Consider the following 24,198-nt stretch of genomic DNA (forward strand, 5'->3'; position numbering starts at 1 on the left):
GCTCCTTTGCTATATTTGGTCCCAATTGGCAAGGACCACTTCAAAAGTTCAGGTCTAATAGAATCTTCTCCACTACATTCATTGTCTTTGAAGGTTTTAATTATTTCCTCAATTTCTTCTACAGTTGGTGCTAAATCTTCTTCCAATTTTTCATTAATATCTGAGATTTCCAATTTATGACTTGGATCAGGGCAGTTCAGAAGCTGATGAAAATATCTTGCTTGTATTTCACAATTTTCAGTACAACTTAACCCAATTTTGCCATTTTCATTTTTGAAACAGGCATTTGGAGTTTGGTACTCTTTCAATTTGTTCTTAAAAGTTTGATAAAAGTAATGAGTATTATTTTTTACATGGAACAGGCATTTGGAGTTTGGTACCCTTTAATTTGTTCTTAAAAGCTTGATAAAAGTAACGAGTTTTATTTTCTGCAAAGTTTCTTTATCTATCACCAAAAGTTTTTCCTTTTCAAAGGCTTGTTTGGTATTTCTGATTAACCTGGCTGTTTCCTTTCTTTGTTGTTTAAATTGACCATGAGCTTCAATTTTCTTTGAGCATTTCCATTTTTCCCTATTTTTTTAGCCCTCTCTGCTACGGTTTTTTCACATAGTTCATTCCATCATATTTCCCTTTTATTTTTTATTGACCCAAATGTTTTCTGTGCAGCACTACTAATTGCTTTGGATATTTCTTGCTAGTTGCCATGTTTAGCAACTTTAATTTCATCTTGATACTTTTTAACTGATTCTTTTGTTATAGTAAGACTGTCTGTATTATACACTCCTGGAAATTGAAATAAGAACACCGTGAATTCATTGTCCCAGGAAGGGGAAAGTTTATTGACACATTCCTGGGGTCAGATACATCACATGATCACACTGACAGGACCACAGGCACATAGACACAGGCAACAGAGCATGCACAATGTCGGCACTAGTACAGTGTATATCCACCTTTCGCAGCAATGCAGGCTGCTATTCTCCCATGGAGACGATCGTAGAGATGCTGGATGTAGTCCTGTGGAACTGCTGCCATGCCATTTCCACCTGGCGCCTCAGTTGGACCAGCGTTCGTGCTGGACGTGCAGACCGCGTGAGACGACGCTTCATCCAGTCCTAAACATGCTCAATGGGGGACAGATCCAGAGATCTTGCTGGCCAGCGTAGTTAACTTACACCTTCTAGAGCACGTTGGGTGGCACGGGATACATGCGGACGTGCACTGTCCTGTTGGAACAGCAAGTTCCCTTGCCGGTCTAGGAATGGTAGAACGATGGGTTCGATGACGGTTTGGATGTACCGTGCACTATTCACTGTCCCCTCAACGATCACCAGAGGTGTACGGCCAGTGTAGGAGATCGCTCCCCACACCATGATGCCGGGTGTTGGCCCTGTGTGCCTCGGTCGTATGCAGTCCTGATTGTGGCGCTCACCTGCACGGCGCCAAACACGCATACGACCATCATTGGCACCAAGGCAGAAGCGACTCTCATCGCTGAAGACGACACGTCTCCATTCGTCCCTCCATTCACGCCCGTCGCAACACCACTGGAGGCGGGCTGCACGATGTTGGGGCGTGAGCGGAAGACGGCCTAACGGTGTGCGGGACCGTAGCCCAGCTTCATGGAGACGGTTGCGAATGGTCCTCGCCGATACCCCAGGATCAACAGTGTCCCTAATTTGCTGGGAAGTGGCGGTGCGGTCCCCTACGGCACTGCGTAGGATCCTACGGTCTTGGCGTGCATCCGTGCCTCGCTGCGGTCCGGTCCCAGGTCGACGGGCACGTGCACCTTCCGCCGACCACTGGCGACAACATCGATGTACTGTGGAGACCTCACGCCCCACGTGTTGAGCAATTTGGCGGTACGCCCACCCGGCCTCCCGCATGCCCACTATACGCCCTCGCTCAAAGTCCGTCAACTGCACATACGGTTCACGTCCACACTGTCGCGGCATGCTACCAGTGTTAAAGACTGCGATGGAGCTCCGTATGCCACGGCAAACTGGCTGACACTGACGGCGGCGGTGCACAAATGCTGTGCAGGTAGCGCTATTCGACGGCCAACACCGCAGTTCCTGGTGTGTCCGCTGTGCCGTGCGTGTGATCATTGCTTGTACAGCCCTCTCGCAGTGTCCGGAGCAAGTATGGTGGGTCTGACACACCGGTGTCAATGTGTTCTTTTTTCCATTTCCAGGAGTGTATTTTATTAACCTTTGTGACTTTCTTTGTTGACTCTAATTTTAAGGAGGTAATGGCCAGAATAAAATTCACCATTCCTTGTTATTTTCACTTTCATAACTTCCATTGCACTTTTTTGCAGAGTAGCCACATGATCTAAATGAAATTCTCCTAACATTTACCCTATATCCACATTTTAGCTTTTCTTGGGAGTTTCCTGAAGAATGTTGATTTTTATTTCAGGTGAAAGCTTTGACACAAACTGATTAGCCTTCTATGAGCTAGATATTATCCTACTACATTTTTAAATTTCTCCTCTCTGCCTATTTGTGCATTGAAGTTGCCTAATCATAATATGGTGTTCATCTCCAGAATTTTAGAGATTTCAGTTTATTAAAGGTCCCAGAATTCCCCAGTATTTTGTGGATTTTTTCTGTTGTCTTCATTTATTGGCACATGGCAGTTAGCAAGGTGTATATCTTGCTTTTGAATTTAACTTGTAGGAAAGATATTCTTTCTGAAGTGGGTTTAAATTCTGTTACATGTCCTATTATATTTTTATAAACATAGAAAGCTGTACCCAATAATGGCATCTGATTCATAAATTTCAATGCAGGTTTGTCATTGAAGATTCTGTAATTAAAAGTATCTACATTTTGATCTAGGAACCTTGATTCTTGAATGACTACAATTTGAATTTTGTTTTTCTCTAAAAGTATTTATAATTCTTATTGTTTACTGGTCTTGATTAGAGAATTTACATTTAAAGTACCCAGAAAAACTTTTTTTCCAATTTTATTTTAGGATTTCAAGGTTTCCTCAATGCAACCTTCTGACTGCAGTGGTTGGGACTCCCCAGAATCCTTGGTCCCAATGCACTGCATGACATAATGGTGGATTCCTCTTTCCAGTTACCACCTGGGATAGTGCTTTCATTTTGTGGACTTCCCATGTTGCAATTGAAACTGTATTACATGCAAAGCAAGGAACTGAATTCAAACATAAAATACTTACATTTACTCCAAGATAAGCTACAGATTTATTTTTTTCCACTTCCTGCCAGCTGCCTGATGATTTAGTCATTACAATAGTATGAGGTGGTTGTGCAACAGGATATAAATTGGGTGTCTGTAGATGGAATAATGTTTGAGTGGTGAATTGTTCTGGTTAAACGTAGTAAGCCTGACAGTAGAATGTGATACAATATCTTTACAAGTCTTGAGTAGCACTTGGATCCAATAATCAGTTTCAATTAGGCTCTTGAGCTGAGCATGAAAGGAGATAACTTTACAAGTTCTGGGACGGATGTGTTTAAATGTGAACAGTGTACCTGACGTTACTGCATTGATAAACTAGTGGCAAGTATTTATGATCATGTTCAGATGTCACATATGGGAAGGGTAATAAAGGACTGAAAGCTAATTTAATTTTCTCAATAATGTTCTCAGACATGAGAGTATTTATTTTTTAGATCTATGTGTGGATCATAATGTATAGTTAGAGAATAAGTTTAAGATGACTGATAGGACACACAATCATTTTTTATGGTTATTGTACCAAGAAAACTGAGAATCCTTGTTGTTATAACCATGCCACAGATTAAAATGGTTTCACCAGTCTCAGTCTAGTAATATATCTGCATAATCATAATTATATTTTCTAGGATTACGGTATTGGTATTACGTTAATAATGTACAAGTTTAGAATGAATAATTATGAAGAAATGTTCTAAATGAAACAAAACTTGGAGCAGTATATCATGAGAAACTGGAGGAAGCAGACTGAAGTGAAGAGAATAGAATCTGGTATAACGCTTTACAGGAAGTATTTGGGATTGGATAAAGAATATCTATCAGTGAGATTTCAGATTAAATATTAGGAAAATGCTTACACCATTTCTTGTATTGAGACTGGTGCAAAAGAGAAGTAAGCAATGAGAACTGGGTTTTCCCTAAATAAATATTACAGGAAAAATCAAACATTGAAAACTCAAGGTTGTAATATCAGCAACATTACGATAAGGGTAGACTGTCAACCTGGAGTGGAACAACTGAACCACATCCTTCATCAGGACTTTAACTATGTATCATCACGTCCTGAAATGAGGGACTTCCTATCCAAGATTCTTCCAACCCCTCCTAAAGTGGTGTTCCATAGCTGACCCAACCTCCACAGTGTCCTAGTCCATCTCTAGGCCACTCCCAAACCCAGCCACTTGCCACAGGGATCATATCCCTGTAGAAGAGACCAGGTGCAAGACCAACTCAATCCACCAGCCTAGTACTTTCTATTCCAGTCCTGTCACAGGTTTACCCTATCAAAGGCTGGGCCACCTGTGAAAGCAGACATGGTGTATAACAGCTCTTCTGCAATCACTGCACAGCCTTTCTTTATATTGGTATCATTACCAACCAGCTGTCAATCAGCATAAACGACCACTGCCAAACTGTGGTGAAGGGACCTCCTGTGGTACAACATGCAGTTGACCATAACATGCTTGATTTCAATGGATGCTTCACAACCCAAGCCATCTGGATCTTTCCCTCCACCAGCTTTTCTGAACTGTGCAGCTGGGAGTTCTTACAAAACATTCTCCACTTCCAAAATTACCTTGGCCTCAACCTATGGTAACCTACTATCATATCACCTCCTCCCTTTTCATGTCCCCTCACCCTCACTGTGTGCCGCCCTCTGCTAATGCACTGGCAGATCTTTTCCCCTTTGGTTTTTCCCCCAGCCCCCACATCATGATCTTGCAGCCACCAGTCTTGTCAGGCCACCAACTAGCCATGCACATGCTACCAGACAGCACTCTTCTCTCCCTCCACGTGTATCCTGCTATCACTCCCCCTTTCCTGCCCCACTCCTCATTGTTATACATATGACAGTCGCATCCTGGTTGGAGTTGCCAATGGTAGCAGTCACATATGGTTGGAGTTGCCAATGGTAGCAGTCACATATGCATGGAGCTGCCAATGGTAGCACTCACATATGCATGAGGTATGTCACTTGTGTGAATGCTAGTGTGTTTTCTTTGCTGAAGAAGGCTTTTGCCAAAAGCTATAGTGCATAATTGTCTGCAATTCAGTGGGTCATCTTTACAGTGAGCACTACAGAAAATATATATTAACACAATTGTTATGTTGTATACATGGAAGAATCCTGGAGATACTAAAAGGTATCAGATAGATTATATAATGGTAAGACAGAGGTTTAGGAATCAGGTTTTAAATTGTAGTACATTTCCAGGGGCGGATGTGGACTCTGACCACAATCTATTATTTCTGAGCTGTAGGTTAAAACTGAAGAAACTGCAAAAAGGTGGGAATTTAAGGACATGAGATCTGGATAAGCTGAAAGAGCCAGAGGTTGTACAGAGTTTCAAGGAGAGCATAAGGGAACAATTGACAGGAATGGGGGAAAGTAACACAGTAGAAGAAGAATGGGTAGCTCTGAGGAATGAAGTACTGAAGGCAGCAGAGGATAAAGTAGGTAAAAAGACGAGGGCTGCTAGAAATCCTTGGGTAACAGAAGAAATATTGAATTTAATTGATGAAAGGAGAAAATGTAAAAATGCAGTAAATGAAGCAGGCAAAAAGGAATACAAACGTCTCAAAAATGAGATCGACAGGAAGTGCAAAATGGCTAAGCAGGGATGGCTATAGGACAAATGTAACGATGTAGAAGCTTATCTCACTAGGGGTAAGATAGATACTGCCTACAGGAAAATTAAAGAGACCTTTGAAGCGAAGAGAACCACGTGTATGAATATCAAGAGCTCAGATGGCAACCCATTTCTAACCAAAGACGGGAAGGCAGAAAGGTGGAAGGAGTATATAGAAGGTTTATACAAGGGCGATGTACTTGAGGACAATATTATGGAAATGGAAGAGGATGTAGATGAAGACGAAATGGGAGATAAGATACTGCATGAAGAGTTTGACAGAGCACTGAAAGACCTGAGTCGAAACAAGGCCCCTGGAGTAGACAACATTCCATTAGAACTACTGACGGTCTTGGGAGAGCAAACTCTACCAGCTGGTGAGCAAGATGTACGAGACAGGCGAAATACCCTCAGACTCCAAGAAGAATATAATAATTCCAATCCCAAAGAAAGCAGGTGCTGACAGAAGTGAAAATTACCAAACTATCAGTTTAGTAAGTCACAGCTGCAAAATACTAACGCAAATTCTTTACAGATGAATGGAAAAACTGGTAGATGCGGACCTCAGGGAGGATCAGTTTGGATTCCGTAGAAATGTTGGAACACGTGAGGCAATACTGACCTTACGACTTATCATAGAAGAAAGATTAAGAAAAGGCAAACCTACGTTTCTAGCATTTGTAGACTTAGAGAAAGTTTTTGACAATGTTGACTGAAATACTCTCTTTCAAATTCTGAAGGTGGCAGGGGTAAAATACAGGGAGCGAAAGGCTATTTACAATTTATACAGAAACCAGATGGCAGTCATATGACTCGAGGGGCATGAAAGGGAAGCATTAGTTGGGAAAGGAGTGAGACAGGGTTGTAGCCTCTCCCCGATGTTATTCAATCTGTATGTTGAGCAAGCAGTAAAGGAAACAAAAGAAAAATTTGGAGTAGGTATTAAAATTCATGGAGAAGAAGTAAAAAATTTGAGGTTCGCCGATGACATTGTAATTCTGTCAGAGACGGCAAAGGACTTGGAAGAGCAGTTGAATGGAATGGACAGTGTCTTGAAAGTAGGATATAAGATGAACATCAACAAAAGCAAAACGAGGATAATGGAATGTAGTCAAATTAAATCGGGTGATGCTGAGGGAATTAGATTAGGAAATGAGACACTTAAAGTAGTAAAGGAGTTTTGCTATTTAGGAAGTAAAATAACTGACGATGGTCGAAGTAGAGAGGATATAAAATGTAGACTGGCAATGACAAGGAAAGGGTTACTGAAGAAGAGAAATTTGTTAACATCAAATATAGATTTATGTATCAGGAAGCCACTTCTGAAAGTATTTGTATGAAGTGTCTCCATGTATAGAAGTGAAACATGGACGATAAATAGTTTGGACAAGAAGAGAATAGAAGCTTTCAAAATGTGGTGCTACAGAAGAATGCTGAAGATTAGATGGGTAGATCACATAACTAATGAGGAGGTATTGAATAGGATTGTGAAGAAAAGAAGTTTGTGGCACAACTTGACTATAAGAAGGGATCGGTTGGTAGGACATGTTTTGAGGCATCAAGGAATCACAAATTTAGTATTGGAGGGCAGCTTTGAGGGTAAAAATCGTAGAGGGAGACCAAGAGATGAATACACTAAGCAGATTGAGAAGGATGTAGGTTGCAGTAGGCACTGGGAGATGAAGAAGCTTGCACAGGATAGAGTAGCATGGAGAGCTGCATCGAACCAGTCTCAGGACTGAAGACAACAACAAAAACACAATTGTTATACTAATTATATAATGAAAAGGGATGTATTCATAGGAATGGTGGTTGGTCCATGAGAGCAGAAATTCTCTCGGTGGGGGTACCATAACTGGTCCCAATGGGGCATCCTGGGTAGCTGAGTTTGTGGACTTCAGGAAGCATGTAGAAGGTAGAAGTGCAGGGAGTGGTAGGGGTCAGAAGAGAGATAGCCTCAGGGGAGAGCTTTTGAGGTGAATCTAAGGATTTGAGGAGGGACTAGTTATCCTGCTGGATTTCTGGAATGGAGACAAGTGGCAGAGTTTGCAGGTGGGTGTATCTTACAGCTGGCAGAGCCTCTCCACCAGGAAATTACTGCAGTTCGTAACAGGTAAGATTATAAGTTTGGGATCAGTTTTTAGGTGGTTGAACTATGTTCCTTCAGCAGTTGTACATTTGGTTTCCCTGTTGAAGGATTTGGGAAAAGATGATGAGGCAAGATTGAAAGTTAGAAAATTCTGGAAAGTTCACTAGGGGTATTTTGGTGGAGGAGTGAACTGTGTCAGGTAGGTTTCAATATTGGTTTTGAATTGGGTCTGCTTCATACAGTTGGTGGCATAAAAGTATTTCCACTGTAGGGACCTGGAGAAGAAGGACAGTCTTTTAAAAAAAGTTCAGCATGATGGAACTTCAGAGTGGGCCAAAATGTAAGGCATTTGGAAAGGACTGATACCTTTGTGGGACTGAGGCTTTTGGAGGACATATTTATAACTGTGTTCTGGGTTTGTTTAGGTTTTGGATTCCACTGAGAGATGGGAGGGAATTTCTGAATTATGCAAGTGGGAATTTTTCCTACAACATATCCTTTGTTACTGTAACTCCCCTGACCTGAGCCTTCACTAGACCCTGTCCTCCATCCACTTGCCTCTTACCTGCTCCCATTCGAACACTACACTTGCCTTTCATTGCACCAATGCACCTACTAGGCTTTCCCCCTTCTCTACACCCTCAATTCATCTCATCCCATCAGCACAGCCTGCCAACACTGCACCTAATTGCCCTATCCTGTTCCTATCCCATCTCTGCATGCTCTTTTTTAAAAGGTGGCGCCAATAGAACAGTGCAGCGACACTTCAGTCCCAGCTAAAAAGAAGTTTCATAACATCTCAGAGTGTAAATAATGCAAAAAACATGTGATTAAAGGCACCCTCTGTGTGAAATGTAACTTCTGGCTACACGAAAAATGTGCGGATGTGAATCTCAAGTTCATTAATGACGATATTAGGTGGTCAAGTCATAGCTGTGTTAGTGATGAACATGAAGACTTCCTCAACACAATAAATTCAAAAGACAAAATGATAAAGTAACTGAATAGTGACATTGAGACTCTCAGACAAGAAATTTTAATATTGAAGCAAGAAAACACAAAGCTATTAAATGAAAAACGTTTATGGATCTGTGGAAATAGTGAATCAGTGAAGAAAAATGGCCAACAACACAGCGAGACTCAAAGTGTTAAAAGTGATATGCAAACTGAAAAAAGTGATGATAATGACAAAAATCGTGTAGAAAGAAATAAAAAATAAGTCGAACCTAGAAATAAATATAAGTGGGTTGCAGTGACGTACAAAAACAAAGGAAGGAAGCATCCAGGACGTGGCAAACAAAGCACTGGAAATGACTTCTTAGTAACTGGTGATTCACAAATTAAAAATGTTGCAGTATCGAATACTAAAGCTGATGTCCATCCAGGGGTAGGTAAACATCAATTACATAGACACCTCAAGAACATGCAGACAACGAAACAAAATGCATTCCCGCCAGTACATAACAATGAAAACTACAAAGGTGTATTCATCCACGTGGGGACGAACTTGCTGCGAAACAGCAGTGAAGAAGAGATGGTAAACGAAGCAAGAAATCTAATCGAGATGGCGAAAAACATGTACCCAGCATCAAAGTTAATTATTAGTAGTATACTGCACAGAATATCAGTAAGTGATAAATACACAGACAGGATAAACAATCGCATTGAATCTATTAGGAAACTACTTGTTGTTATTTACATTTGCACAAATATGAATTGGATCCATTCCGCATTATTATATTGTAGTTAATAACATTTGTCATGTTGAAGTTTATGTTATTATTATTGTTACTATTATTATATAAACACTGACGACACTAATTGCATGTAAATATGCTCAATGCTCGAATAAAACATTTGCATTTGCATCAGAGAGCAGTGCAACAGACTTGGTGCGGTTTTCGTGAATTCGAATAAATTTGTTAGTGATAAATGTCTAGGACAAGATGGGCTGCATCTGAACAGGCTAGGATCATCAACATTCAGCAATATGTATAGCAATATATGTAAGATAATACTTAGTAAGGGAAACTAGTATGCAAAGATGGGGGTGTAAAAATCGATAACGAAGTTGAAACAAAAATACACAAACAGTGTTTCAAACCAGATGCCATTAGGAATATGCAAAAAAGTAACAATATGTTTGTAATGCACTTAAACATAAATGGGTTAAGTTCAAATTACATAAATGGCAGAGAAACAAAGCTTAACGACTTGCAAACAATTTTGTCAGAAATTCCAAATATCAAGATTGTGTGCTTGAATGAACACTGGCTTACAAAGGATAGTATCAAAATCTTAAATAACTTCAATAATTTTTATGTTGCCAGCAGCTTTTGTAGAAGTAATTTAACTCGAGGAGGATCGTGCATACTGGTGGAAAGATCAATGGAATATAAAGAAAGACTAGATTTCGATTCCCTTAATGAAGAATGTATACTTGGAAGTTGCTGCGTAGATTTAAGGCAAAATATTGTAATTTTATGTGTGTACAGAATTCCGGGTGCAGAAATAATGAAGCATTTTTTGTATGAATTCCAGTGTCTATTGCAAAAACTTCAAAAATAAACCAAAAAAAGAGTCATAATAACTGCAGATTTCAACATAGACCTAGCTAGTGAAGCCAATAACTCAACAAAATTCATTGATACGATTCAAACCTCCGGTTTCAGTGCAAATTTCACTGATTTCACTCGAGTAAACAAACTGTCTGCAACATGTATAAATAATATTTTAACCAATTACAATTATAATGAGGCAAATAAGTTTTGTTTAGATTTAGGGCTTTCTGTTCATTGCGCTCTGTTTACAGAGTTACCAAAAACAATAGAACCTCGCCCTTGATAGCGTGAATCACTCCTTGCTACTCTGTAAACTGGAAAAGTATGGAATTACAGGCATGGTATTAGAATGGTTTAAATCCTATCTAACCAACTGAAGACAAAGAGTGGTTATATCATCAGAGAGAGGAACTTACACATCAAAATGGAAAACTATTTCACAAGGAGTACCCCAAGGTTGTGTCTTAGGTCTCATTCTGTTTTTGTTTTGCATAAATGATCTGCCACTTAATATTGAGTGTCATTCAGTTTTATTTGCAGATGACACATCTTTAATCATTGAAGGTAACATTACAGATCAAATTCCACAAACTGTATTAAATACTTCAGAAAACTTAAGATACCTGGTTTGATTTGAATGGGTTAAAATTAAACATGGAAAAGACTCAGTTAATACAATTTAAAACAAAACATTCAAAATTAATTGATATTCAGGACAGTCACAAAAACCAGGATTTGCAGGAAGCTAGCTGTGTGAAATTCCTTGGACTGCAACTAAATAAAAATCAATCATGGGGGTCACACATACAGTAACTTGCAAAATAGCCTAGCATATGCAATGAGAATATTGTACAATGCTACCAGTATGGGCATAAGAAAAGTAGTATATCATAGCTATTTTGAGTCAGTAATAAAATATGGAATTGTATTTTGAGGTACCTCAAACCATATGTGTCTAATACTAAAATTTCAGAAACCATCATTAGAAATATGCACAATGTAGGGTGAAGAAAATCATGTTGCCCACTCCTAAAAAATCTGAGTATACTAAGTGTTCCCTCACTACACATATATGAGATGATTATCTTTGTACACAGTAACCTGATTTGTTTGTAGCAAATCATTTTCAACATGATTACAACACCAGAAATCAAAATAATTTTGTGCTGCACAGCCACTGTTTTAAACTTCATGCTCACATTATATGGGTATGAAAATTTATAATAAAGTGAAAGGAAGAGTATTGCTCAGTATAAATTTAGAAACACTGTAAAAATCCTTTCTTACAGAAACTAGTGCAGAAATGTTACTGTTTAGTAGAAGAATTCATAAATGACAACCTGAAAATTTGAGCAGGAGAGAGCAAGTACTTACAACTGTTAATCTTAGAAGTTTGTTATTTTCATGAAAAATTATTAATTGCTTAATTAAGTAATTATTCAGTACTGTGTATTATATTACTCATATTATAAGGAAAACTGTAAACCAGTTTTTGTGTTTTGGCGAGTCTCCGTACTTTTAAGTCAATAGCTTGAAATTGTATGTTGTTGTTGTTGTTGTGGTCGTCAGTCCTGAGACTGGTTTGATGCAGCTCTCCATGCTACTCTATCCTGTGCAAGCCTCTTCATCTTCAGTACCCACTGCAACCTACATCCTTCTAAATCTGCGTAGTGTAGTCACCCCTTGGTCTCCCTCTACGATTTTTACCCTCCACGCTGCCCTCCAATACTAAATTGGTGATCCCTTCATGCCTCAGAACATGTCCTACCAACCGATCCCTTCTTCTAGTCAAGTTGTGCCACAAACTTCTCTTCTTCACAATCCTATTCAATACTTCCTCATTAGTTATGTGATCTACCCATTTAATCTTCAGCATTCTTCTGTAGCACCACATTTTGAAAGCTTCTATTCTCTTCTTGTCCAAACTATTTATCGTCCATGTTTCACTTCCATACATGGCTACACTCCATACAAATACTTAAATCTATACTCGATGTTAACAAATTTCTCTTCTTCAGAAATGCTTTCCTTGCCTTTGCCACTCTACATGTTATATCCTCTCTACTTCGACCATCATCAGTTATTTTGCTCCCCAAATAGCAAAACTCCTTTACTACTTTAAGTGTCTCATTTCCTAATCTAATACCCTCAACATCACCCGACATAAATCGACTACATTCCCTTACCCTAGTTTTGCTTTTGTTGATGTTCATCTTATATCCTCCTTTCAAGACACTATCCATTCCATTCAACTGCTCTTCCAAGTCCTTTGCAGTCTCTGACAGAATTATAATGTCATCAGCAAACCTCAAAGTTTTTATTTCATCTCCATGGATTTTAATACCTACTCCGAATTTTTCTTTTGTTTCCTTTATTGCTTGCTCAACATACAGATTGAATAACATCGGGGATAGGCTGCAACCCCGTCTCACTCCCTTCCCAACCACTTCTTCACTTTCATACCTCTCGAGTCATATGACTGCCATCTGGTTTCTGTACAAATTGTAAATAGCCTTTCGGTCCCTGTATTTTACCCCTGCCACCTTCAGAATTTGAAAGAGAGTATTCCAGTCAACATTGTCAAAAGCTTTGTCTAAGTCTACAAATGCTAGAAACGTAGGTTTGCCCTTCCTCAATCTAGCTTCTAAGATAAGTCGTAGGGTCAGTATTGCTTCACGTGTTCCAACATTTCTACGGAATCCAAACTGATCTCCACCGAGGTCGGATTCTACTAGTTTCTCCATTCGTCTGTAAAGAATTCGCGTTAGTATTTTGCAGCTGTGACTGATAGTTCGATAATTTTCACATCTGTCAACACCTGCTTTCTTTGGGATGGGAATTATTATATTCTTCTTGAAGTCTGAGGGTATTTCACCTGTCTCATACATCTTTCTCACCAGATGGTAAAGTTTTGTCAGGACTGGCTCTCCCAAGGCCGTCAGTAGTTCCAATGGAATGTTGTCTACTCCGCGGGCCTTGTTTCGACTCAGGTCTTTCAGTGCTCTGTCAAACTCTTCACGCAGTATCGTATCTCCCATTTCATCTTCATCTACATCCTCTTCCATTTCCATAATATTGTCCTCAAGTACATCACCCTTGTATAGACCCTCTATATACTCCTTCCACCTTTCTACTTTCCCTTCTTTGCTTAGAACTGGGTTTCCATCTGAGCTCTTGATGTTCATACAAGTGGTTCTCTTCGCTCCAAAGGTCTCTTTAATTTTCCTGTAGGCAGTATCTATCTTACCCCTAGTGAGATAAGCCTCTACATCCTTACATTTGTCCTCTAGCCATCCCTGCTTAGCCATTTTGCACTTCCTGTCGATCTCATTTTTGAGACGTCTGTATTCCTTTTTGCCTGCTTCATTTACTGCATTTTTATATTTTCTCCTTTCATCAATTAAATTCAATATTTCTTCTGTTACCCAAGGATTTCTACTATCCCTCGTCTTTTTACCTACTTGATCCTCTGCTGCCTTCACTACTTCATCCCTCAAAACTACCCATTCTTCTTCTACTGTATTTCATTCCCCCATTCCTGTCAATTACTCCCTTATGCTCTCCCTGAAACTCTGTACAACCTCTGGTTATTTCAGGTTATCCAGGTCCCATCTCCTTAAATTTCCACCTTGTTGCAGTTTCTTCAGTTTTAATCTACAGGTCATAACCAATAGATTGTGGTCAGAGTGCACATCTGCCTCTGGAAATGTCTTACAATTTAAAACCTGGTTCCTAAATCTCTGTCTTACCATTATATAATCTATCTGATCCATTTTAGTATCTCCAGGGTTCTTCCATGTATACAACCTTCTTTCATGATTCTTAAACCAAGTGTTAGCTATGATTAAGTTGTGCTCTGTGCAAAATTCTACTAGACGGCTTCCTCTTTCATTTCTTTTCCCCAATCCATATTCACCTACTATGTTTCCTTCTCTCCCTTTTCCTACACTCGAATTCCAGTCACCCATGACTATTAAATTTTCGTCTCCCTTCACTATCTGAATAATTCCTTTTATTTCATCATACATTTCTTCAATTTCTTCGTCATCTGCAGAGCTAGTTGGCATATAAACTTGTACTACTGTAGTAGGCGTGGGTTTCGTATCTATCTTGGCCACAATAATGTGTTCACTATGCTGTTTGTAGTAGCTTACCCACATTCCTATTTTTTTATTCATTATTAAACCTACTCCTGCATTACCCCTATTTGATTTTGTGTTTATAACCCTATAGTCACCTGACCAGAAGTCTTGTTCCTCCTGCCACCGAACTTCACTAATTCCCACTATATCTAACTTTAACCTATCCATTTCCCTTTTTAAATTTTCTAACCTACCTGCCCGATTAAGGGATCTGACATTCCACGCTCCGATCCGTAGAACGCCAGTTTTCTTTCTCCTGATAACGACATCCTCTTGAGTAGTCCCTGCCCGGAGATCTGGATGGCGGGACTATTTTACCTTCGGAATATTTTACCCAAGAGGACGCCATCATCATTTAATCATACAGTAAAGCTACATGCCCTCGAGAAAAATTACGGCCGTAGTTTCCCCTTGCTTTCAGCCGTTCACAGTACCAGCACAGCAAGGCCGTTTTGGTTATTGTTACAAGGCCAGATCAGTCAATCATCCAGACTGTTGCCCTTGCAACTACTGAAAAGGCTGCTGCCCCTCTTCAGGAACCACACGTTTGTCTGGCCTCTCAAAACCTACGGTGTGGCTATCTGTATCGCTGAGGCACACAAGCTTCCCCACCAACGGCAAGGTCCATGGTTCATGGGGGGATGTTATGAGACAATAAACTTCCACTTCCCATAGGTAACCCAGCATTTTCTCCCCTCCTACTTTGTTACCACTCCCTCCCTCAACTCCATGTATACACCTTACCCCACTACCTACCCCATCAGATTGCTGCTGATGTCAGACACAGTCCCAGTTGGGTTCCAATGCCCTTAGGCAGCAGCAATGTGTATGTGAGTTGAGCTTGTGTGAATGTGTTTGTGTTTTCTATTTTGGAAGGAGGTCTGTGTCTGAAAGTTTAATATTTTAGCTGTATCTTTTATTGTGTCAATCTGTGACTCAGTGCCTTTCTATGTAATGAGTAGGAATCCATCCTTTCTACACTGTTCTTATTTCACCCAGGACTTTTCATTGTTTGAAAAATGAAGAATACGTAGAGACATGTAAGGTGAATTGTTTTGCCTAAATTAAGGAGCACAATGCTTCCTTTATTTCATCGACAAAATTTTGCAAGAAAACTGTTCCCTTCCTACTACCACCACACCATCTATACCTAAATCCTACAGAACTGGTCTGGACTTTGGACAGAAAATAAGCCATAGTCATCAAGCATATCAAATTCTAACATGAAAAAATAATAGTTGATGTATTTACTAAACAAATTTAGTATGACATCTAGCACGGTGCAAGTCTTTCAATGTAATGCTACTTCAGCAATCTGCTCACCAATTTTGCTACTCTTACATTCAAGCAGCTTTTCAGTTGGCCTCACAACGTTGAGCGGACCTCCTTTCAGACACTTCCGCACAGAGAAAAATTTAAAGTGATCACCAGGAGCCAATCCTGGGATCTCAACAGTAGTATCCAACTACTGCACAATTCGGTCAGTTTTCTTTGCTGCTGTTAACATTGTTTACTGTTGCGATATTAGAAGCCTAGAAAGGCCATGTATCACAGCAACAGAGCGAGTGATGACTACTGAAGGGCAGATACCAGTACTTTAAAAGATAAGAAAACATAATAAAATCAGTCGGCCTGGATTTGAACAAAGAATCGACATTTTCAACTGCAACTGAAACAGTAGATGATAAATCAACAAGACAGCAGTGAAAAATAGTGACATCACTGGGAAAGGTAGTTTTACAGAAATTGCCAGCAAGGCACCATGAGCGTCAATGGTGAGATGTATTGTATTTCCTGTTTCTGTTCTTGTTTTAAACAGGCACTTCATTTAGTGGTGTGTGACAGTGCAACACTTGTCAGAATATTGGAGTGTACCCTTTTAGTATCTCCTTCCCCAGCTTCTCAGTATAAACATGGCAGTGCTGCACTGCCACCATGTTCAAGTAACCAACTGGCTTTGTCAGGTAGAAACAAATATGGGCTATCAATATTCTTCTTATCTTTACAGATCACAGGCTAATTAATGACATTATAGGGAAAACATTATTCCAACCTAAAAAGGTGCTGAATATACTGGAGGCTTCAGAATGGTTAATATTTAAAAACTCTGCAAGTTTTGCTGGACCAGCACCATACATAACAGCATACACTATTCTTTTTGTTTTCTCACGGTCTTCTGTTTCTATTTCACCCTGGGTTTTGCCTAACCTGTAGAACAAGGGAACTCCATTAGTGATGTAAGCACAAATATATATGAAATAATAATGCATACATACACTCACACTAGGAAAACTGCAACACACAGAAAGAATAGCCTGAATGAAACAATACTCATATGATGCCTGCAATGATGAACCAGCAATAACTGCTTAAGATTACTGCACAATTATGTACAAAGCACTCTCTCCTGAATTACCAGTAAAGCATGTATTAGGCTGAGCTCATGCAATGATGAACTACCAAAAGAAGTACGAATGTGAAAAAAATGTCAGTAGGGCTTGTTGGTGTCAGAGGACATGATATTAGCATTTGAGTGAGATTGATCAGGGCAGAATGATTGGTCTGCAGGAAATGACATACCATGACATTCTGGTTGGTACAGGGTAAGTTACTATGACAGTGATGTGTGGATGGAGTTCATGTATAGCAGAGGACCTTATCCAGTGATTAACAGATATCAGACTGCGCAGCTTCATCCATAGTCTCGTCTTGATGTTTAGGCACTGAAATATTTGCTACAGTGCCTTCACCAATTGCTGGACACAGTCTGCTGCTTGTTGGACTGGTAGTATGCATGCCATTGCAGTGAATTTCATTGTTCAGAAACCATAAACGTTTTACACTGCATCTGTCATACCAATATCATCATCAGCATACTGGGTGGGAACTTTCAGTGACTTCAGACAAGTCTCATTCCATACTATCCTACAGTGTTGGTGACATACAAACGTAGGAAGAGATAATTAGTTTAATGTTCAAAATAACCAGTAGTATAATGTAGGCAACTATTTAGAGAAAATAAAATTGTACCACTTTCCTATGCATACATGTAATTATTATAAATGAAAATTTGAAAAGTAAGGATCCTAATTCTCCAGTAATGAACATATACACAGCTACTGTACAAGGCATACAAAGGATGGACTTTTTCTGCAGAAGACTGTATAATGCATCACCAATCCACATAAAAGTAATAATGAACAAAGATAAATTCAGATCATTAAAAATACACTACCTCATTGAACACTGTGTTGTGTAAGGTAGTATCTAAAAACTAACATTTCACTGCCCTTTGAAGCTACATTTGTAAAAGTCTTCAATAATATAATATTATGTAACGTTATACGGGGTGAGTCAGGAGGAAAGTTACATGCTTTGATGGGTAACACTACTGGTGATTCTGAACAAAAACTTCTAATAAACATATGCCCTTTTCTTAACCATCTCTGGGTAAACAAATGAAAACAGCTAGGAATGGGAAAAGTGCAAGAGACAGTAAATTAAGCTACTGTTATGTTATGGTTTGTTTTATTATGTACATTTCCTCATAGATGATGTTCAAACAATCCACTGTCAACTTCAATACATGTTGCTGCTCTTGTAGACAGGTGTACCGTCGCCAATCAGAGGTCAGTTTTGCATTCCTTTACCTGGGCACAAGCATGTAAAATATGAGTGAGAAGTTCTTCTCTTGGGTTGACTCTGTGCTTGTAGACGTCACTCTTCAGGCACCACTGCAATCAGTAATCCAATGGGGTAGGCTTGGGTGGCCTCAGTGGCCAAGCAATAACTCCACAGTGACCGATCCAACAACCAGGATTTGTTGTGTTGAGATACTGTGTCACAGGCTGTATGGAAAGTGTAGGAGCTCCGTCACGCTGAAAGTACATACGAGCTCATGTTGCCAAAGGGATATCCTCCACATATTCTGGTAAGACATTTTGAAGAAACTCAAGATATTGTGTCCCAGTAAGACGGTTATCTAAAACAACTGGACCGATGAGTTGGTCGTCAATAATACCGCACCACACACTGACTGAGAAACATCATTGAAAATTGGTTTCCACAGCAACGTGCACATTTTCATTTGCCCATACTTGAGAGTTGCAGGTAAATGTTGACTCATCAGCGAACAGAATATGTGTAATTAATCAATCAATGGCAATGATCCATTAACAGAATTCTTGCTGGGTGCAGCATCTCCTTCATGCAGATGATGTACACTCTGCCAATGAAAGGCATACAGACCTTGCTCGTGATCGGTGCATATCACTTGTGTTTGTGAAATACCAAGTTGTGCAGCAATTCTTCTAGAGCTAGCAGTAGGGTTGTGTTCCATTACTTGAAGAATGTTCTCAATTTCTTAAGAGTTTGTTGTACGGGACATTCAGAACAACATTTATGCTGGGAAGCATACCACATGCACACAATCCATGAAACACCCTGCTGTCTGGCAATCTGCGATTTGGAAATCGTTGTTAGTATTCTCACACAGCACCTCTGGAATTCTCATCGGGCAAATCATAGACAAACACCATTTCAGCAAACTCTGCATGTGTGAAGATCCATGGCATTTTCACTACACAAAACTGTATTCTTAGTTCATAACAACTCTGTAGTACCATGCACTATGACAAGCACTGTGGGACTGAGATTTGAGGTGAACAACTACACATATGCAAGTGAATTGTGTATTGACACGGTTAGTAAGGATGATGCTACGTGTTTCCCATTCCTAGTTGTTTCCATTGGTTTACACGGAAACGGTTAAGAAAAGCACATATGTTTATTAGGAGTTTTTTGTTTAGAATCACCACTAGTATCACCCCTCAAAGCTTGTACCTTTCCTCCTGTCTCACCCTGTATGTAGGTGAAAAACAATTGTGTTCCATTGTAAGGATACTTCATAGTACATACTTAAGGAGTGTATGAACATCTATTATACACAATACAACAATAGATTACCAGACCATTAAATAAATAAATACTATGGTTACTAGAATCAGGTAGTGTGAATTGATGAGCAGCTTAGTGGATAAATGCTTAGCACAATAGGTACAACTAGACACAATACAAAATTTGAACTTCATCATATTGTTTGTTTTCTTCTGTCTTTAATCTTCAGCTTTCTTGGTCATAATCACTTGTGTGAAGTGTTTGGGTAAAATCTATGTAGTTCTACTTTTGTCAACATTTGTGAACAAATAATGTAGTGGCACAAGGATAACTTGTCATTTTTAAATATTTCTGGATCCCTCCCCCCACCCCCACCCCCCACAATAATACTGTGTATGAATATTCTGAGGGAAAGGCTGCCTACTCACAGCAGTCACCCCTTCTTAAGAAATTTCTCTATGGAGACTACAAGCTATGGAGTATTCCTCCCATCATGAACTGTCATACTGGATATGTAACTATCCATTGCTTGATAAACTATTTTTATAAACTTGAGATATAGTTCTCTACAAGCTCATGCCCAGAGCTCAAGATTTGGAGCTCTTCCTTGAGATATGACACTACTACCTCTGTGTTTATTTTACTGAACATGTATGTTTTTTTAAATTTTTGCAGTTGCCCTTTTTACTTCTGTAACAATTACTGCTACAATTTTCTCATGGTTATTCATACCTGTTTTCACGTGGACAGACTCAAAGAGGTCAGTTCTACTACTTGCCATTAGATATAAAGTAGTTCTATCATGAGTGTGCTCCCCAACTAACTGTTCAAGAAAGGTGTTTATTACTGTTTTATGGAATCTCTTGTATCATTTGTCTCCATTACATTTTCAGCACACTCATAATTATATTTTCTACTGTCGTGTTTCCTAAACCATTTGTTTGTTTCCCTGTCTTTTAAAAATTTCCAATACGCACCTCTCCATTGCTTTCTGAGGATTCCTATGTTTTTGAATGGTTTCATGTTAAACAACCCACTGCCAAAAGAGAAAACTAAATGTAAATATTGATTGTAAATAATTGTTTTGTGACATACTGAATACCTAGCTCATAGAACAGGTCAGTACATAGAATTTCATTACAAGGAATATGAATGGAAATCTGCATGTAGTTCCTCACCATTACTGAAACCCTGTGTTGGAAGTCATGCCTTCATTTGTGGAAACAAAGTGAAAATCGCTTAGAGTGTGGTCTGTATTGTATGGTGGATGACCAAAATGCTCCTTCGGAAACCGTGTTCCTCACTGACATCGACAAATGTCAAAGATGCTGCCTTGTGCTGTTTTTTGTGGTCTTCTGAAAACAGTTTCAGTATCCATCTGGCACAAAAGTTGTGATAGCCTTGACCTTGCATCACAACACCAAACAACATAGTTCATGAAATTTGAGGAAACTATAATAGAGCTCCAAAATTCTGAAGTGCCACTTCTTGTGAATCTTTTCACTGATTTTCTCACCCATTTTAGAATTGACAATAGTCAGCCAGCCACTTTGCACATACTCATGAACATTAGTGTGGCCATTGTTAAACATGATGCACAAAATCATAAATTTTAGTTGGTCTTAGCTTTTTGATGAATGAAAATCTTAATCACTGATCACACTTCACAACTCATAGAATTTTCTATTGCAGCATAAATTTTAAATATTCACAGTGAACAAAGCAGAAGAAACATCCAGCATGAATGATCACGACCCAATGTATAATGATTCCATAGATGGTCCAGGGATGCTAGTGCCGTCTCTCACTGCACATCAGCGAAACGTAAGTTACAGTACTTTCTGAACAGTACTTATAATTAATTAGCCAGACCCCATGAAATTATGACTGGGAGAATATCAGCATAACAAATGACAAATATATTTGGATGGTTTTCATTCTGATGCAGTGTTTGGCACTGAATCACATTCTGGAGATCAAAGTTAATATATCTTTCATCTATCAAAAAAATTTAATCCAAAAAACAAAACATGAAGTCATACATAAATAATTTTTACCATATTCTGGACATTGATGTGAAAACATCATCAGGTTTCTGTAGTATCTCTTTCAACAGGGGATCCTTGGATAAATGGGCCAACATACGTAACTCTATATGTTGAAAATCAGCAGATAACAACGTGTACCCATCTCTGGTATGATATGGTGATCGCAATAGCAAAATTTTGTCTCTTCTATGCACTGAAAAAATAAATAATACATCAATAATTATAAAATGTAATATACAAGAAGGTGTGTTATCAGGATCCCTAAAATTTAATGACACACAAACAATTCTATAGTTGACATGTTAACAATTATGGTAGGAAAGGTTGGGAACCAACATAAAAAAGCTAAACACTTGGCAAGAAAAAAGAAAATAATGGTAGGACAAGTGACAAGAAATAATATGTAAATAATAAAATAAAATTTATAAATACTCACAGAATTTGAATCGCATGATGTGGTTAGAAGCTCATGAAGATTTTTATCAAATTAAATATGCTTGCAAGAATGTCAAGGCAGTGTTAAAGTGAATGCTTCACATAAAACACTTTGCTCCTGTCAGGATGCAATATGAAATGTGAGACTGCTTTCAGTGTAGAGAACATGAACAGTGGAGTGAGTCCCTTGTGGTTTAGAAAAGGGTCATGTGAATTTAACACAGGACATCACAGTTAGTTGGTCTAAACATATAAGTTCACGATCAAACAATGGTACCTACAGATTGGAATATCAACATTTTTATAAGGAAAAGTTTGATAACTACTCAGTGTAAAAATGACTCACTGAGTTGAAGGCAGACAAAACAAGACAATTACACATTTAGCTTTTGGCCAAAGCCTTCTTCAATAAGGAAATGCACACACACACACATTCATTCACAAGAGAAGCACAATTCATCCACACATGACTGCCAACAATTGCAGCTCAGACTGGAAGAATGCAACTGTAACACAGAATGGAAGCACGACTCTGGAGTGGTCAGGAATGGGAAAGGGATAACAGGGTATGGGTAAGGGGAGAGAAGAGCACTGTGTCTGATGGAGTGTAGATGGACTAGACTGCCAACAAGCACAGCAACACGAGACTTTGGGACTGGGAGGTGAGGAGGGGAGAGCAGGAGAAACAGGGAGTGAAAAAGGTGAGGAGCAGGGAAGGGGAAAGATGGGCAGGTGCATTGGCAGAAAGCATCAGACAGAGTCAGGGGACAAGAATAGGGAAGAGGTGATAGGACAGAGGGGGTGGAAGCTGTTGAATGGAGGGAGTGGGGACAATAGGTTTACCATAGGTTCAGGCTGGGATAATTTTGGGAGTGGAGAATGTGCTGTAAGGATAACTGCCATCTGTGAAGTTCAGAAAAGTTGGTGGTGAAGGGGAGGATCCAAATGACTCAGGTAGTGAAGCAGACATTGAAATCAAGCACGCTAGGTTTAGCTGCATGTTGTGCTATGGGTTGGTCTACTTTGCTCTTGGCCACAGCATGATGCTGTCTATTCATCCTGGTAGACATTTGTTTTCCAGTCATACCAGTATAAAAAGTTGTGCAATGACTAAAGCAGAGCTCGTATATGACATAGCTGCTTTCACAGGTTGCCCAGTCTCTGATTGGGTAGGATAAGCCTGTGACAGGTGGAATAGGAAGTGCTGAGTTGGCAGATTGGGCAGATCTCACACCTGAGTCCTCCACAGACATGTGATCCCTGAGGCAATGGTTTGGCATTGGGAGTGACATAGCGATGGACTAGGATGTTGTGGAAGTTTGGCTGGAGACAGAACAGCACTTTAGGAGGGGTGGGAAGGATCTTGGGTAGGAAGTGCCTCTTTCTGGGCATGATGATAGGTAATCTACACTCTGATGAAGGATGTGGTTCAATTATTCCAGCCTGCGGTGGTAATGGGTGATGAATGACACACTCCTTTGTAGATGGTTCTTGAGGGTAGTGGGAGGATCAGGTATGTGAGGGGAAATGGCATTGGTGAAGTTTGAGAATAATGAATTATTTAGGAATAAAGGAGACAACTCACTGAAAGGCAGAAGCATTGTGTCATTGACAGGTACACAAACAGACGGTACAGAGCTTTGGTTTACTAGCTTTTTGAATTAAATTCCTTTCACAAGCTCACAAGAGAAACATGCACACCAACATACACATTCACTAGGTCACTCACATGCACATGCTTTCTCCAGTACACTGTGCTCAGTAAAGTCAACCTTTCCATACATTATTATACACAGAAGGGGTTTATCATTTTGGGAGGCTATAAAGGTCTCCTCTAGATGGCCCATTAACAGATTGGCATAGGAGGGTGCCAGGAAATTGCCCATGGCTGTGCTGTGAATTTGTTTGTGTATCTTCAAAGGAGAAGTAGTTGTGAGCTGAGGTAAAGTGTGTGAGGAATGAGGTAGTGGGCATGGAGTCTGAAGAAACTGGGAAAGGTAGTGTTCAATAGTGGTAAGATCATGGGCAGGAGAGATGTTGGGAGGGGGGGGGGGGGGTTCAGCAATTATGAGTAGGGATCCAGGAAGTAAAGAGATGGGGATGGTGAACAAGCACTGAAGGACATGTTTGGTAGCTTTGATGTGGGAGGCTAGATTATGGGAAATTGGTTGGAGATTTTGGGGTG

The 24,198-nt window shown here is 39.6% G+C and overlaps 1 protein-coding gene across 1 annotated transcript in view; it reads right to left on the reverse strand.

Moving 5' to 3' along the window:
* Nucleotides 1-24,198, reverse strand: part of LOC126334788 (DNA polymerase nu-like) — a 451,725-nt gene that overhangs the window by 98,765 nt on the left and 328,762 nt on the right. The window contains exons 12-13 of the mRNA XM_049997409.1: nt 21,588-21,771; nt 16,688-16,842 (exon numbers count right to left, since the gene is read on the reverse strand). Coding sequence (XP_049853366.1) covers nt 16,688-16,842; nt 21,588-21,771 — 339 coding nt within the window. The remainder of the gene's footprint in view (nt 1-16,687; nt 16,843-21,587; nt 21,772-24,198) is intronic.

The sequence above is a fragment of the Schistocerca gregaria genome, chromosome 2 (genome assembly GCF_023897955.1).
Source record: "Schistocerca gregaria isolate iqSchGreg1 chromosome 2, iqSchGreg1.2, whole genome shotgun sequence".
NCBI lineage: Eukaryota > Metazoa > Arthropoda > Insecta > Orthoptera > Acrididae > Schistocerca > Schistocerca gregaria.